This window comes from Ammospiza caudacuta, chromosome 4 (assembly GCF_027887145.1).
Source record: "Ammospiza caudacuta isolate bAmmCau1 chromosome 4, bAmmCau1.pri, whole genome shotgun sequence".
NCBI classification, from domain to species: domain Eukaryota; kingdom Metazoa; phylum Chordata; class Aves; order Passeriformes; family Passerellidae; genus Ammospiza; species Ammospiza caudacuta.
In genome coordinates this window covers 51,623,337-51,639,262 of record NC_080596.1, presented here as the reverse complement: position 1 = coordinate 51,639,262, position 15,926 = coordinate 51,623,337, and the positions used below count along the sequence as shown (strand labels likewise).

General features: G+C 35.4%; 1 protein-coding gene across 6 annotated transcripts in view; it reads left to right on the top strand.

Annotated features, from left to right (window-relative positions):
- The window catches only part of DCUN1D4 (defective in cullin neddylation 1 domain containing 4), a 41,678-nt gene extending 25,797 nt beyond the window's left edge, over positions 1-15,881 (top strand). For all 6 annotated transcript variants that reach the window (XM_058803003.1, XM_058803006.1, XM_058803001.1 and 3 more), the window contains 7 exons: positions 1,369-1,463; positions 3,749-3,819; positions 5,379-5,470; positions 6,363-6,471; positions 10,788-10,892; positions 11,338-11,440; positions 11,551-15,881. In XM_058803003.1, the coding sequence (XP_058658986.1) occupies positions 1,369-1,463; positions 3,749-3,819; positions 5,379-5,470; positions 6,363-6,471; positions 10,788-10,892; positions 11,338-11,440; positions 11,551-11,606 (631 nt within the window). In that variant the 3' untranslated portion in view covers positions 11,607-15,881. The remainder of the gene's footprint in view (positions 1-1,368; positions 1,464-3,748; positions 3,820-5,378; positions 5,471-6,362; positions 6,472-10,787; positions 10,893-11,337; positions 11,441-11,550) is intronic.
- The last annotated feature ends 45 nt before the right edge of the window (positions 15,882-15,926 follow it).

The window sequence follows — 15,926 nt, the reverse complement described above, 5'->3', positions numbered from 1 at the left end:
CTCATTTGCATTTTTCTTCCAATTAGCAATTTATCATTTTGTTCTGACTAGTATTACTTTTCTAAAGGTTAGCTGCTTTTAGGGAACTATGACAGTAAACATGAAATATTTCTTTGAATTCCTGTCAGAATGATGTGTGCTGTTAAATTCTAGCTACACTTCCTCACAGCTGATAGCTGAGCTAGGTGGAGGATAGTGAGATCAGTGCTAAGCTCCTAAATCTAGGTGTCTTTTACATGTCTTTCTAGAAGGATGAAACAGTGATGAAGTCAGCTCCAAATTAATTTCATTATTCAAATGGTTTCAAAATTCTCCTTGAACCGGTTAGCCGCTTCATTGTCTTCCCCCATCAGGATTTGACATTGTAAGAGGAAACTCTGCATGCTTGGAACACTTACAGAGCTGTTCTTGGCTAGCTCCTCTAGACTAAACCATTTATTTGTTGCTCTTTTCAGCCTTTGAGCTGAAGAGTGGTGGAAATGGATCAGAGAATGCGAATGCAGCAGTGGATAACTACTTGGACTGCTGAGTCTCTTTCCTCTAGCAGGCACAAATGATATTGTGCCTGTTTCAGAAGGTCTAACTGAGGGAGTGACCCTTCACATTCTGTCATGTTCTCTGTGCTTTATGTGTTTCAGGTACTAAATTTGTTTCCTTAGTGTAGTTAAAATTCCTTACACTTCTTGTTGAAGGAGAAGAGCATTACCCTGCTGGTAGTCTCTAGGGGAAGGGGCCAGCTTTTCAGATGGTTCTGTATTCCATGATGAATGACATCCCTTGAGGTATTGTCTATGAGGACTTTCAACCTTTTTTTCCTGTGATTCTTTCATGTAACCATCTTACTGGCTTTAGAATAATATAAGTGTAGGTCTTGTCTCTTTTCGCCTTTATGCCCTTTGTAGAATCTTTTCGAGGCAGCAGAAAGAGTGTTTGCAGTTTTCTTTAGTTAATAATTCAAAGTGCACCTAGAGGTAGGACCTGTGTTGACTGTGACAGAGTTACTCTGGCCATGGACCCACAGCTGGATTGCAGCCCATCAGCTGTCTGTGGTGACTGGTGGTGTAAGGCAAGGCCTTACTGTGAACTTTTACAGAACAGTTTGGGGTTGAATTTGAACTGACCTATATTCATTTTAGGGGAAGGTCATTACATGGGTAATGATTATAAATCAGTGGAAATGACAGAGTGAGCTAACCAAGTATTTAGTGTCATTGATTCTTAAGCAGTGTTCCAAATGACTGGATATGAGGACAGATGTTGAGTAAACTGAAAGGAATAATGTTTCTGTTAAGAGTGGCTGTTGACTAAAGGATCGCTTTTAAAACTGTTGATTAATTAATTACTTGTTTCTCTTTCTTTTTTTCTAAGTATGTATAGAAAATACGATTCCACTAGAATAAAAGCAGAGGAAGAAGAAGTCTTTTCAAGTAAGAGATGCTTAGAATGGTTCTATGAATATGCAGGTAAGTGTGAAATGCAAATTTCCTACCAGTAACAATTACATTTATATTGGAATATGAAAATTGCATTAACTGAGCTTTCAAAAGATGGAATATAAAATATGTTTTGTAAAAGTCTTAGAGGAACTTCCCTTTATCCTGTGGGATGTGAGGTTGAAGAGTTCAAGGTTCAGTTTTGCCTTTGTCTATATCCTTTGAAAAGAATACAGAAGGTGTGTAATTTGGAATATTTTGGAACATTATACATTACTATTCAAATCTACAGTTAAAGCTGTACTTCTGTTGAAAATGTTGTTACCTCTCTGTCATCTGCCATGTTAGTGCTGTATAGTACAGAATTAGCCTCAGAAGTGGTGTGTCTTTAATTAAAAACCCAAAGGGTGAGGGAGGTAGTAATGCTAGCTTTGTTCTGGTGCTTAAGGTTTAAGCAAAGAAGTGAATGAATTCTAATACCCTGGACTAGTTTTACCAGATAGTTTTGCATCACAAGGTATAGGGAAGGTAGCCTGTATTATTTATTCTTGCCCTTATGTATGAGAACTTTCTTCAGACATTACTTCTAGGAAAGTTAATTATGGTCTGTGGTCACAGATGATCCTTTATTAGTGAAGTTGGTTGTTGTATTTGTTTTCCTGCAAATGTTTTCTGAAAGGAAGAATTTGATGTATGGGGGAAAATGATCTCATGACTGTAAAGACCAAAAAGAAATTAGATATATATTTTGTGTCATCTTACAGTTTTCTGGCGATGTCTTGAATAACATGTCTAACTTGTTCTGTTTTGTCTGCTTTTTAAACATAATGAAGAGTGACTTAATTTCATGTAATAAAACTTTTTTTCTCCTAATAAAATTATATAAATGAAATTAAACACTTTGAGATCTCACTTGTCTGTGGCAGTCTGAGAGGAGATTCAGACGAATTCAAGCCAAATCTAACCTGTTAGATTGTCTGCCTTTCTGACCAGCTTGATTTATTTTTTTACTCTAGCAACAGGCATGACTCATTTTTGTCAAGACTTTCATGGAAAAAAAGGATGAAAGGAAGGCTGTTTGTGAAAGAACTTTGGGGTTTCCACTGGATGCACACACCAAGATAAAACACAGAAAAGTGGAGAGTACGATTCTGTTTACAGTATTGAGTAACATTCTAAAAATTTAATTTTCAAGGAATAATCTCTTGTGTTCTTGCTTCATAAGTCTGCTTTATGTATGCAGACAGTTGACACTGCATTTGGGTTTTTTCCCCTCCCTTGGTGTGTTTTTGCATAGCAGAATGAGTCTTTTTAAAGGCTGTTGTGTACACTCTGAGAGCTGAGAGGCTGTTATGAGAAGATGGGAAAAGACATAATTAAACCTTGTTATTTCTAAAGTAGATCACCTAATAATAAAATACAGATTGATCTTCCCTTTATAAATCCTGTTTTTCTTGCACATGTGCTCTTTATATTGGAGGAAAGTAGGCATTTCAGCATGTATTTTTTTTCAAATGAGCCCTTTTAAATATGAGTCAAATAATTCTAACAAAGTAGTTCAAATACTTAAAGTGTAGAATTGCACAGTACGATTCTTAATGTCTGTATAATTTTTTCAGAGTATTATAGAAGTTGTAAATATCTTGATTTAAGACCATGTTTTATTAGTGGTGCATTTTAATAGCATTTGTGTTTTGAATCTTTTTTTTCCTTTTAAGTAGGCAAATAAATAACTGTAATTCATTATTTCCTTCCTGCTGCATTTACTGTCAGACAGATGATGTGTGACCATGGTGTAGCAATATGATGAATAAGCAGGATAACATTATATAAAGATAATATATGAGACAGTGTGGAATGAGGTTCTGGGAGTGATAATGCCTTGTATCCTGTATAGCTGTACATCATGTTTGTATGTGATTTGAGCTTATGAAAAAGTAGAGATTCCAGCCAGGGCATGAGTTTCACTAGCCATCGTCCTCTCATTTAATTTGGTAATATTATCTGGGTGTTCTGTTAGTCTTAAGTGCATTATGGAAAAAATTTTTCTAATTTACACTTTCAAGATTATCTCAGTAAACGAGTTGAAAGATTGGCAGGCATGAAAAGTTGTTTTACGGTTTCTCTGTTTTCAAAAGTGAGATAAAGATTTAAGTGTATCCAAGTCTGATAGTAAGTGTGGAAATATTTATTTAGTGCCAAAACAAACAAACTGTATCAAAGTTAGGTTGCACTATGTGATTGCACTTCTTTTGTGCTGTAAAGGGCAGGCCATTGTAATTTTTAGAGATAAGTAAAATATATTTTGTTTGCAGGCACAGATGACATTGTAGGGCCAGAAGGTATGGAAAAATTTTGCGAAGACATTGGAGTTGAACCAGAAAATGTAAGTTCAGAATCCATTTTAAAATTGCCTCATCTGCTGTAGTGTACATGAGCTAGTCTTACAGTTTTTGTGTTTCCACCAAGAATTAAAAAAATCTTGAGAGTTTAAAAAAAATCAAGAAATATAAACCATTGAAGTTTTGAAACACATTTGGAAACAACTTGCCATTATGTTAAACCCCAGACTGTCAACCTGTAAAACCTCAATTTGTCTTCATTGCCCCCCCTTCTTTCTCTTTAAGACCACCAACCTTCAGGCTCTTCATAAAAAGAGAGATCTTTAAAAAAAAAATTGCTGATGATTGTCTTCTCTGAAACAATGAGATAACATTCAAGATTTAATATATCAGCTTACAAACAAATAGTGTTTCCTTTGGGTTTTCTAGGAGAGAAAGAGATCTCAAATATTATGGGCAGTAGTGGCACTACCATTACACCGTTTCAAAAAAACAAATAAGGAATATAAATACATTTACAGGTACTTACTCTGTATGGAAGGTGTGTATAGTTATATATATATATATATAAATATATATATAAATAAATAAAATCTAAAAAAAAAAAAAAGAGCATTTTACAGGCTTTTTCCTAGTGCCTAATTTTTGTTCTTTAAATGCATTTTGTAAGTCCTGTCTTTTGCAGAATTCATGGAGCTTCATATAAGTAAATGAGATTTGTGGCTTTGAAAGATGTACTGGAAAATCAGATGTAATTTGCTAATTTCAGAGTTTAGGATAATAATAAATGTTGTGATTTAGGTAGACATTTGGAGGTATGAGCAGATATTCTGATTTTGCATTATAAGCTGTATAGGGTTGCCCTAACCATAGCTAGTTAATGGCTGAGTTGCAAATTTAAATAACTTGATTATTTTTTTTTCCAGGTTGGTAGGGTCAGTTATCCTGCAAGTTTTTCTTTCACATATTTGTCAAAGGTGGTTTCTTAAGTTGATAAATTAAATTATAATAATTTTCTGGTATTGCTTTATCTAAATTCTTTTTTGCTTTGGTCTTCTGTGTGAGATGTGAAAAAGACTCTTTTCTTTTGGGCAGAGCTGAGGTATTATGTATCAGCCTGTGTTTTTATGCGTATTACTGTTAGTTCATCTGGATTTTCTTATCTGCTTGAATTGTGGGATCATTATTAGCTTTCAAATAGTTGATTCCATGGATTGCAGATGATGCTCATTGAGATGAAGGTTTAACAAATGTCAGGTATAGCTTATCAAACTGATACTGAAATTTTGTAGTTACTTTGGGAAATCTTTTCTGCAGCTTTCGCACCAACTCATCTTCTCCCCACTGTATTGCTTATGAGATGACTGATAACTTGGGTAGATGTTCACTCCATGTATTTGTACTATTCCCTTCTCTTCATTTGGATTGTGTACAAGTTTGTCACTTACAGGGTTTTTTAAACTTCTAAAATAGTGTAGCAAAGTTCTGAACTTTCCACTTACACAAGTAAAAGCAGTGGTATCCTACTAAACAGTGGTTATTTATAAAACAGATGGCTCTTTTTGTTAAATTCTCAGTCTCCATTTTTTTCTCTTTAAAACAGGTAGTTATGCTTGTGCTAGCATGGAAGTTGGATGCACAAAACATGGGCTACTTTACATTACAAGAATGGTTAAAAGGAATGACATCACTACAGTAAGTGCCTGGAAATTCTCTATAGTTACTTAATTCTCTATAGTTACTATATTTGCTATAGTAAACACAGCTTTTCAGAAAAAACACACTTTAGTGTTTTCACTCAACACCTAAAGCAAAGAACTCTGCCATGGAGTAGAAGTCACAAATTTTTGGCCTGATTTATGATAATATGGTCACTTAGAGACAACTTGAAACCTGATGTAGCACATTTAAATATATTTGGGTTAAAAGATCTGCAGTCTCGATAAAAGAGAAATGTTATGAGGTTTGACACTCTTTCTGTCCCCAAGGACACCAACAATCTTTGTTGCTGGATTGCATGTATCTTTTAGATATTGATATGTTGTTAGAGTGATGTAAAACATTAAATAATACCAACCCTTTCTGTAACTCTGCATTGCTCGAAAAGTTGCTTTCTCCAGTTAAGAGCCTAATTTTATGGCAAAATTAACATAAATAAAGTTGAATAATCATGTTTCACAGAGAGCTGGAGAAAGCATGAACTGTTTTGACTTACCTTCCAGAAGAGAATTACTAAAACTGTGTAGGAAGTTCTATAGTTTCAGCAAGACTTTAGAAGTATTTTTCACTGCTTTGATTTGATGCTTGTTTGCCATGCATGGACAAGCTCTTAGCTTTATCTGTTGGAGAGTGCATTTTTTACAAAGCCAATCAGTCCCAGTGTAAGACTTGGCTACTTCATCTAAATTTGTTTTACACTACAGGTTTAATAAGGCATTTTATGCAGACATACTCAAACACTTGTGTCTGTACAGAGTGATGTGTTTTGAACAGGTTAATGGGCATACTTGTTAGAGATTCTTTCCTAGAACATCAGACATCTCAGTAAGAATGCAGATTCTAAACTCACTTGGTGCTTGTTTTGTAGGTGTGATACTACAGAAAAATTGAGAAATTCTCTGGATTACTTGAGATCTTTATTAAATGAGCCTACCAATTTTAAACTTATTTATAGATATGCCTTTGACTTTGCACGGGTAAGTACTGTGCATTTGAAATTACAAGCTTTACTGTCATAAATAATAATTGAAAGAATGTGTACTTCTAAGTTTGTTTCTCTGAAGGTACCACTCAAGATGGCTTTGAACAAATGGAGCAATTTGTGTTCTGAAACAGTATATGCAAAATGTCAAAACTGGAAAAGAAAAGTACATGGAATGTGTAATGCTTAGTGGTTTAGTGGCATGTATTAATTACGTCTCTGCCTCAAGCTATTTTATGACTTCAGGGAAATGAATTAGGGCCTGTTCTGTTATATATTGGAGCTTTATCACTCAGTTCCTCTGACTTTATAATTTACTGTGGTTTTTCTTACTCTGAATTTTGTGAGCATAAACATATATAAAACAGGAAGACACTTCACATATTTCAATAGGTAAAAATGGATGACATGATAAAAGTTGGATATGATATAAATACTGATTCAGAAGATTGTTGGAATGGCTTTAATGATGTTTTCAGTATTCATTAAAGAATACCCTGATATTAGTCTTCCTGCTATAAAACATGCTTTGATGAAATTTTGTAATGGAACCAATATGCATAAGACTGTTCATACTTGGAAGGAGTAATAAGAGAACTTTATTTTCTGAAATAACATTTTGGAATAGAATTTGGACATCCCTTTTGCTAATGTGATGGAGTGTACAGAAGACTTAACATAAAGAGGTAAAACTGAACCTCAGATTTCAGTGCAAGAAAACTAAAAATACTAAGAAAACTTGCACCAAAAAAAGTAGCATGAGAAAATGAGAAAAATGAGGAGAAGTTGAACTGATAGCAGTTCTGATAGTATCTCATTAGCAACTCAGATTTTTGGTACCTCAGTGCTTTCTGCATCTCAGCATTCGGATTTGTGGTAGTTCACTTTTAAACAAGGAAACTTGCAGTTGAATAGAAAAAAATGCATGGGATTAGTTAGTATGTGAGGAAAAGAAAAGCTACATCAACCTCTTAATTCCTCCTTTGCTGTAGGAGGAATTTATTCTGCTAGTTTTTGCTGAATGTGAAATGCAAAAGCATTGCCTAAGAAGTTCAAGATACTGATGAAATATTTGGGATAGAGAGCAAATCTGTGCCAGCTGATGGCCTGTCAGAAGTAAGTGCAGATACTTAAAAGGTGGATAGTGTGTGTGTTCTTTTCAAGAGGTACCAAACTGGTATGACAAACAGTGGTCTCAAAAAATTTAAATATTGAGACACAGGTGCTGTGACTTCATTTGTGACAAAAAGCCCCTGCAGATTATAGAACTTGAAGTCAACGACGTATAAACTGGGGAATATTTGGCTAATATGATTATTGAACTTCTCATACTACAGACTTGCGGAAAGTCTATAGGAGAATGGCATCCAGTAAGAATAGAAAAGAACAAAGGCAGGTATAGTTATAGGTGGCAGATTAAATTGGGCATAACTTTTTTCAGGGTCACTGAAGTGATTGATAGAAAAAAGCTGATTGTATAATTTCTGTCCTAAGGATAATTCTTTCAAGGGAGTACTCTATGGCAAAAAGCCACTTGTCTAAACTTCCTAAGTTATTAGAGGAAAGGTTTTTAAAGAGTCTGTTGATTTGGCATTTGAAGTTAGTTTGTGAATAAAGATGTGTCATCAAGGTTTCATATGGCATGTGTGATTTAAGTCAGCATAGATTTGGGGAAATAATTTATAACACCATATGTTGATATTAAGCACAAATAACATTCCTCAATCCATGTTTTCCCTTGTTATTGCCAAGTTTTAGAACATACAGATGCATCTATTGCATGGCTTAAATTGATCGTTAATGTGAAATATTAGGGGAAAAAAATCTCAGGAAGAGTGTCTATCATTAGTGTAAAACAAATAGTCAGATAAAATAAAGTTTTTAAATAAATTCCTTTAACTGTATCCAAGGAATGTGTTTAGAACATAAGCTAAGAATGCAATTGCATCATCTGTCATGGCAAATGTGCCATTAGGCAGTTGGAGGTGGGTAGAAAGGGCTTATCTGAACAATTTGTTCTGATCAGTTGTCTGAGAGAATGTAGAAATGTAACAATATAAGGCATGAAAAACCAGTGTGGCCAAAGTGAAGGCAATAGAGCCTGATTTCATTAATACTTGAGTGTGTGGGTAGAATTCAGAGTATGAACAGTAGGTAAAATAAAATGTATTCTGACAGCAGTATTGTTTCTGCTTTAAAGGTGTTTGTGACAGAAGTGTAGATGGGCTTTGGAAAAAGGATTAGTTTTTAGAACTTTTTGAGGTTGGAAATAAGTGAAAGATTTATATCATACTAGTACAAAAATGCCTTTGCAGGTTTCTTTTTCTTCTTTATTGCTAATTGAAAAGCGTTGTTCATCATGGAATTTACTTTTTTTTCCCTAAATCCCTCTTGGATTTAGTGCCCAGAATGCAAAACAGTTTCTCAGGTTTTCAGAATTGCTGGTTTCCCCACTTTACTTTCAAAACAAATCTGCATTAAATTCTGTCTATACAATTTTAGAACTGAGGAGCATTTACTATGAAATGAACATAACCTTGTAACTAGGGCATTCACTTGTTGACTGAGAACTGGGATCTTGCTCTGCCAGTTCCTTCCTGTGTGATAGAACAATTCACTTATGATTTGAGCTTGCTTTTTTTTAAAACAAAGATGCATGTTCTGTAATACATACCGGTGCATTTTTGCAGGTGAAATGTAGGGCACAGTTCCCCTTCTGGTGGGCAGCTAGCTGTCTTGCAATGATCTGTTAGACAGTCCCTACATCCAGATACCCCTGTGTGGGATATGTCCTGGTGGACAACAAACTGTCCATGAGTCAGCAGTGTGTTCTGGTGGCCAGGAAAGCCAGTGGTGTCCTGGGGGGCATTAGGAAGGACATTGCCAGCAGGCTGAGGGAGGTGATCCTGGCCCTCTACTCAGCCCTGGTGAGGCCACAGCAGGAGTGCAGTGCCCAGCTCTGGGCTCCTCAGGGCAGGAGAGACATGGAGCTCCTGGAGCAGGTCCAGTGGAGGGCAATGAGGTTGGTTAAAGGATAGGAACTTAGCAGTGTCTATCAGTATCTGCAGGGAGGGTGTCCAAGAATGGATCCAGGCTTTTTTCAGTGCTGCCAAGCAATAGGACAAGAGGCTGTGAGCAGAAATTGATGCACAGGAAGTTCCATCTGAATATGGGGGAGAACTTTTTTGCTGTGCAGGTGACCACACACTGAAACAGACTGCCCAGAGAGGCTGTGGAGTCTCCCTCTCAGGAGATAGTCAAGAACCACTTGGGTGCACTGTGCTGTGTGCTCTAGGGTGACCCTGCTTGAGCAGGGGAGCTGGACCTGATGAGCCACTGTGGTCTCTTACCAATTCCATGATTCTGTGATGCCTCTTAATTTAGCCTTTGCACTCTGCTGTCACGAGTAGATACACAGAACAAGTCTATGTTAGCTAATACGGAAATATATTTTTTGTGATTTCATTAACTTGTGAATTTGTAGCTCAGTGTTAAAACCAAGGCATAAAAGTGTGGGGGGTTGTGTCTCATCTCTCAGCAAAAGTGGTTTAATTTTGTGATAACAAATGTAGGTGAATAAACTACTTAACAAAATGGAATCATACACATACATGTTACTTTGAGATGTGCAGAAGTTATGTTACTAAATATTTACCACTGATTAACAAACCTGCTGGGTACATATGTTGCTGCTCTTACTTAGCAGAAACAAAAAAAAAAAAACAAACAGCCCTTAAGCTTAAATATGTTGTTGTTACATTGAACTAAAACTGGACAGTCCAGAGGGGAGTCTCAATGTGCTAATGTACTATGTTCTGTCTGCTCATTTGATAATTTAATCTGAATTCCATGTAATCAATTAGAAAAACAGAACAAAGATCCTCCTTTGGCTCACTCTCGGGTAGGGAAGGAGGTGTCAGTTAGCACTGAGTGTCTATTGACAGCTCACATAGTTGTAATGATAGGGTGGGAAGTGGGACAGCACTGCTATTCTGAGAGGTGTGGCTGTGTGGGGATGTGGTGGCCATTGCTGGCTAGGGAGGTCTGCAGTCAGAAATAACCTCATGCCTCATCTGCCGTAACGGTGCTGTTTTTATTGGGAGCATCTATAAAAATCAACATCTCCATATAACAAACCATTACCTATAAGGAAGGAAATTTTACTGGCATGTTGTATATTATTAAAAAAAAACACTATTAGATACTGTTGTATATTATTTATTTGGTAATTTATTTTGTCCGTGGGTGAGCTGTGAGGGAAGTGAAAAATCTGGAATTCATGCTGTTTTCCTTTTTGATGTTTTCATGCAGGAAAAGGACCAGCGCAGCCTAGATATCAATACTGCCAAGTGTATGTTGGGCCTTCTTTTAGGAAAAGCATGGTCCCTTTTTCCAGTGTTTCATCAGTTTCTAGAGGTATGGAATTGGAAACAGAATTGTGGGGGCTTTTAATCTGTCTTTGATACTTTTAACTCGAGGTATAATGAACAGCTAAGAATGCTGTGTTCTGATTTAGGACATTGTAACCACCAAAGCAGCACATACAGCTGGTTATCTTTCCTTTCTTCCTTTTTCCTAAAATCCTATGCTGTTAAGATTTGTGTAATGCAGAACAAACTATAGAATGTTATTTATTTGCTTTTGAACTTTATTGCAGTATGTTTGCCCTCTAAAAGATGACTTAATCAGAAGCATGATTCAACACTAGTTTCAATACTTGCTGGTTTAATCCTTTTTATTTTTGATGACATACAAATTAAAACAATAAGGCACCAAAAAGTTGAAATTTTCTGTATGAAAATCTTGAGTTTGAGACAGTTGAAAATACATTTCGGTAATTTCTGTTTCTTGCCTCAAGCAGCAATCAAAATACAAAGTTATCAATAAGGACCAATGGTGTAACGTTCTTGAATTCAGCAGAACAATTAACCTTGACCTCAGTAACTATGATGAAGATGGAGCCTGTAAGTGCTACCATTTGTTGATTTTCTAAAATAATTTATTTCTCTGAGCTTAATCAATCATTGTTCTTTTACAAAATTTTGTAAAATACAGTTCTTTGATCTCTCCACAGGGCCAGTGTTGTTGGATGAGTTTGTGGAGTGGTATAAAGGAAAACAGATGACATAGGAGCTTAACTATGCACAGCCACTCAAGAGTCACTGTTCCCACAGTTATGTCAACCATTAGCCATAAACTGCTATTTGTATCAAAGTGCATGCTGCTTTTCTTGCACTGCATCCCTTTGGCAAGGAACTTTTGATGTTTGCTATTTAACAAGCTAGCTATGCTTGCTGTTTAGCATTGTTCTCTTTGAAGGCTGCTTTGCATTTTGTATTTACACTACAAATTGGTGAACTTGCCAGAGTCTTCACTGTGATTATGTGTATATTGCTGTCTAAATTTTGTATATGTGTATAAAAAAAGGCTTCACCTAGGAATTATTTCTGCAGAAATGTATTGTAAAAATAATTTTGTGGCATATTTCTAATCATCACTTACACGTCTGTTGAAACTTTAGTTATTTTGTTTTTCTTTTGGTCTCAAATGTAGCATTTCAGTCTTTCTGGACATAGTTATGTGAAGAACTATTTACGGTTTCAATGTTACTATTTGAGATGCCAATTTCTGAGAAGAGAAGACATGCTGTGATTTCCTTCACCAGAATTTGCCAAACCTGACTTAATGCTTTATAAGAATGAAATATTGGTGTCTTAAAAATATATATATACATATAAATATTTAAACACTGTAATAGCTGTACATGCCACAGATGATTTCCATTTGAAGAAAAAAGTACTGACTTTTTAATGTTAAAACTGCAGTAGTTGTTACAGGTACAAAAGAACAAATTAAAGTACCTTTTAAAAATGGGTGTTAGACTTTTGTAAATTGCCTTTGGCATACTCCTTTTAATTTTTGGTGTACCAAGAGTGTTTGGTCTATGTTGTGATCTAGTCACCCAATGACATTGGAAGTGCTAGCTGAAGTCAGTGGTTTGGGGAATGAAGTATGCTCACCCGTAGCACAGACACGACAAAGGTTTTGGGGATTATGTTGTTTGTAACACTAGTCTTTCCAAGGGCCTCCAGCTTCATGTTTCTAAGTACTTAAAGTATGATATTGGAAAGAATAGGATGTTGAATAGTCAAAGTATTGCTTTTTCTTTCCTGTTGGGGATTAAAGTTTCCTGGCAGAATGTCCATTGCAGGCAATGGGTATGTAAGACACCAGCATTAAGTAACAGTACTTTTTAGTAGGGACCACTGCCTGTTTCACTCATCTCTGTCTGTATGGGATGGTTCTAGTGATTATTTTGGGAAAAAATGAGTGAATGGAATAACGTTTAAGTTCTGTAATTTTGTCATGTTGTCTTTGCCTTGCCCTTCTTCATTAATGTCATTGCTGATATTTCTAAATAGGTCCTTAAAGTATCAGGTGCTATTAAACTTTTATCCCTAAGGATTTATTAAAATGTTATTCATTCATGGAGCATTTAACAGCAAAGGGCCAGTGGGTGTTTTGGAACAACAAATAACATTACTTTTCTGTAGAAATATTTTACAAGGTGTTGGCAGTTTCGTTATTTCCCTAGAATGCCATCCAGGGGAACAGGAGGAAAGCATTTTTAGTTGAAAGTGAAATTCTCTTCTGTGTTGAAGGTTCTATCCTTGCCATCAAGTGAGGAACAACTGCCATTGACTTGACTCCTTTCAGGATTAAGTCTAGTTTAGCAAAAGCAGGTTAGTTTGCTGTCCTGGGCCAGGAGGTTGTAATTGTCACGGTACAGGTGATAATTTGTGTTCAGATCTGTTTGTTGTTTTTCTTGGTTTTTGTTTTTCAAGCTCAACTGCCAAAGACAAAAACTGTGTGTCTGTTTGTGTATATTTCTATATATGTAAATATACATGCATATACAAAACGTAGAATTTCATGATGTTAAGAAGAAAATACTACCTTTCCTGTGAAATAGCTACATTTGGATTTCCAAATTTTTAATTTTTTTTTAAATTTAAAGTTAGTAGTGGTAAAACATACACAGTCAGTGCTTTCTCATGTACTAATGCACATAACCTTAATTCCATGTTTGATGCCAGTTTGCACAAGACATTGAGTGGAGTGTGGTATTTAATGTTTACAATAAGCCTCCTAAGAATACACAACTTTTATTAAGACTTCTGATGTAAATGTGTACATTACAATAGTATTATTGTAATGAAATACCAGTGGAGCTGCTGGTTTAGTTCTTCAAAGAATGAACTTAGAAGCAATATAACTTTTAACATTAGGCCAAATTGTGATTGCCAAGATTTTAAGGGAAATAGATGTAATTGTTCTTAAAACATTAAGCTAGCTGTTGACTCTAGGAGACTGTTCAGCTCAAATTGGTGTGAATCCTGCAACAAATACAAGTTTGTATAAAAGGTTTTGTATGTCACAAATAACTGAGCTTCCAATAATGGAAGCAAGAGCCAAAGACACTTTTAATATGTTACTGTTACGGGTATAGCTTTCATATAACAGGATTGACAGAAATTGGTTCAGCCAAATGTTGGCAATTTTGCAAATGTTTATCAGAATAAAAAATTTACTTAAAAGCAAAGAAATGGGGAAAGAAACCCCAAAGTACTTGAGCTGTGTAAGCAAACAAACTTGATTTTTTAAATTTGGGTAAAAGTAATTGAGAATGATGGAAAGGAAGGATATGTTTGGAAATGAATCAGATGCTGCAAATTTTTTCTTCCATTTGAAACAGTATGAATCGGTAGCCATAAGCAGTTTTATAAACATGCATCTTCATAAAATAAACCACAGATTCAATTAAAGCTAGTAGAGACAGCTTTACTGACATTTATAGTGAACAAATGGACTAAAATGGACCTGTGGTTTGATGAGCTTCCCTGTGCTATCCATTCTGTTGGGTTTGCTAAATATGCTGATAAACAGAAGATCCTAACATTGCCTACTCCTGTATGTTGGAGAAACTTTTAATAGTTGTGGAAACTTAATTAACATACTCAGTTAATCTTGTATTTAGTACAAGTGTGGCATTTGCTTTTTTTTTTGTTTATTATGCCATCAAATAGCTGATGTAGATTTTTTTTTTTTGTTTGATTGTGGGCTCCCATCCCAACCCTTAAGAAAAGTAACGTAGAAAACATGCTGTTTTCTGGGACAAGACACTTGAGAGGTCATTCCTGAAGAAGTATTATGGGTCTTGTGCTGATGTTACTGGTGTACTGTGATTGAACTTCTAGCAGAAACTTGATGATCAATCTACAGTTCATTTTTGGTGTTTGGGAGATGTAAATTGGAAAGACAGTTAGTGAAAGGAAAACAGTGTTCAGAGACTATAGCAGTTGATGTTCTTTAATAGATGACTGACATTTGGAGCTCTTTCCACTCAGTAGTCTTAAGAATCTTTTCAACCTAAATGATTCTATTAATACTAGTAACCAAAACAGTCCATGAATTAAATTTTCTTCTAAAGCAAAGTGACTAAGTATTTAAAGTATTAATATAATTCTCTATTGCTGTTATTTCTTCACTTTTTTATCTTTTCCAAGGAAAGCAAACTGAAGAACATTGAAATTACTGAAAATATTTATGTGTTTGAGTTTTCAGTTAAAACCTCTTTAAGGTTGTTTTTAAGCTACAATAACTACTTGGGTTCTCTTTCTGTAGCCATTTCTACTTCTGTAGAGGCTTCTCACATTTTACCACAAACATGTGTTTTATTTCATCAGAAATATTCTCACACAATCAAAATTAGTTGTGGCTTACTGCTACTTCATTAATGTTCCCAAGTGACTATTTTGAAGGGCAAGAAATGGACTTCAGTTGTGTTAAGGTTTTCCCAGATTTCTGTTGACCCTTAGTCACAAGTGTCAAATTGTTTAATACTCTTGGAATTTATATAGGCAGCTTTAAAGGTTAGCTTGTGCCCTGGTTTTATTTATAGCTGCTAACATACCTCTTTCTAGGCCTTATATTTTGTCTTTTCATATTATTGTAAAAGTATATAGAATCCATCCACAAACAGAATGGTTTGTTTTCTGTAATTGAGACCAAAATTCAGCTTTTTTTTTGTTTGTTTGCTTTTATTTTTTAAATCCTCACCCACTCCCCCACTGTGTGTGTGTGCATGTGTACATGTGTCCAAATAGCACCTACTGACACTGCTGTGGCAGGAGCAGCAGTTAACCTGTAACTGTGAATGCTTTATGTCTTAGTTACCTGGATATTACATAATTAAGGTGTGCTAACTCCTGTGACTCACAATATATGAAAATACTCTTATGCCATCTAACATGAGTTAATCCAGTTGATTTTTTTAGGTCTTTTCTTGGTGTTGTTCTAAAATGGCATCTCACAAATAAACAGTATTTGTGTTGGTATCAGAAACTGACTTCAGATTTTTCTGTGATTCATTGTTCAGGAATTCTCATA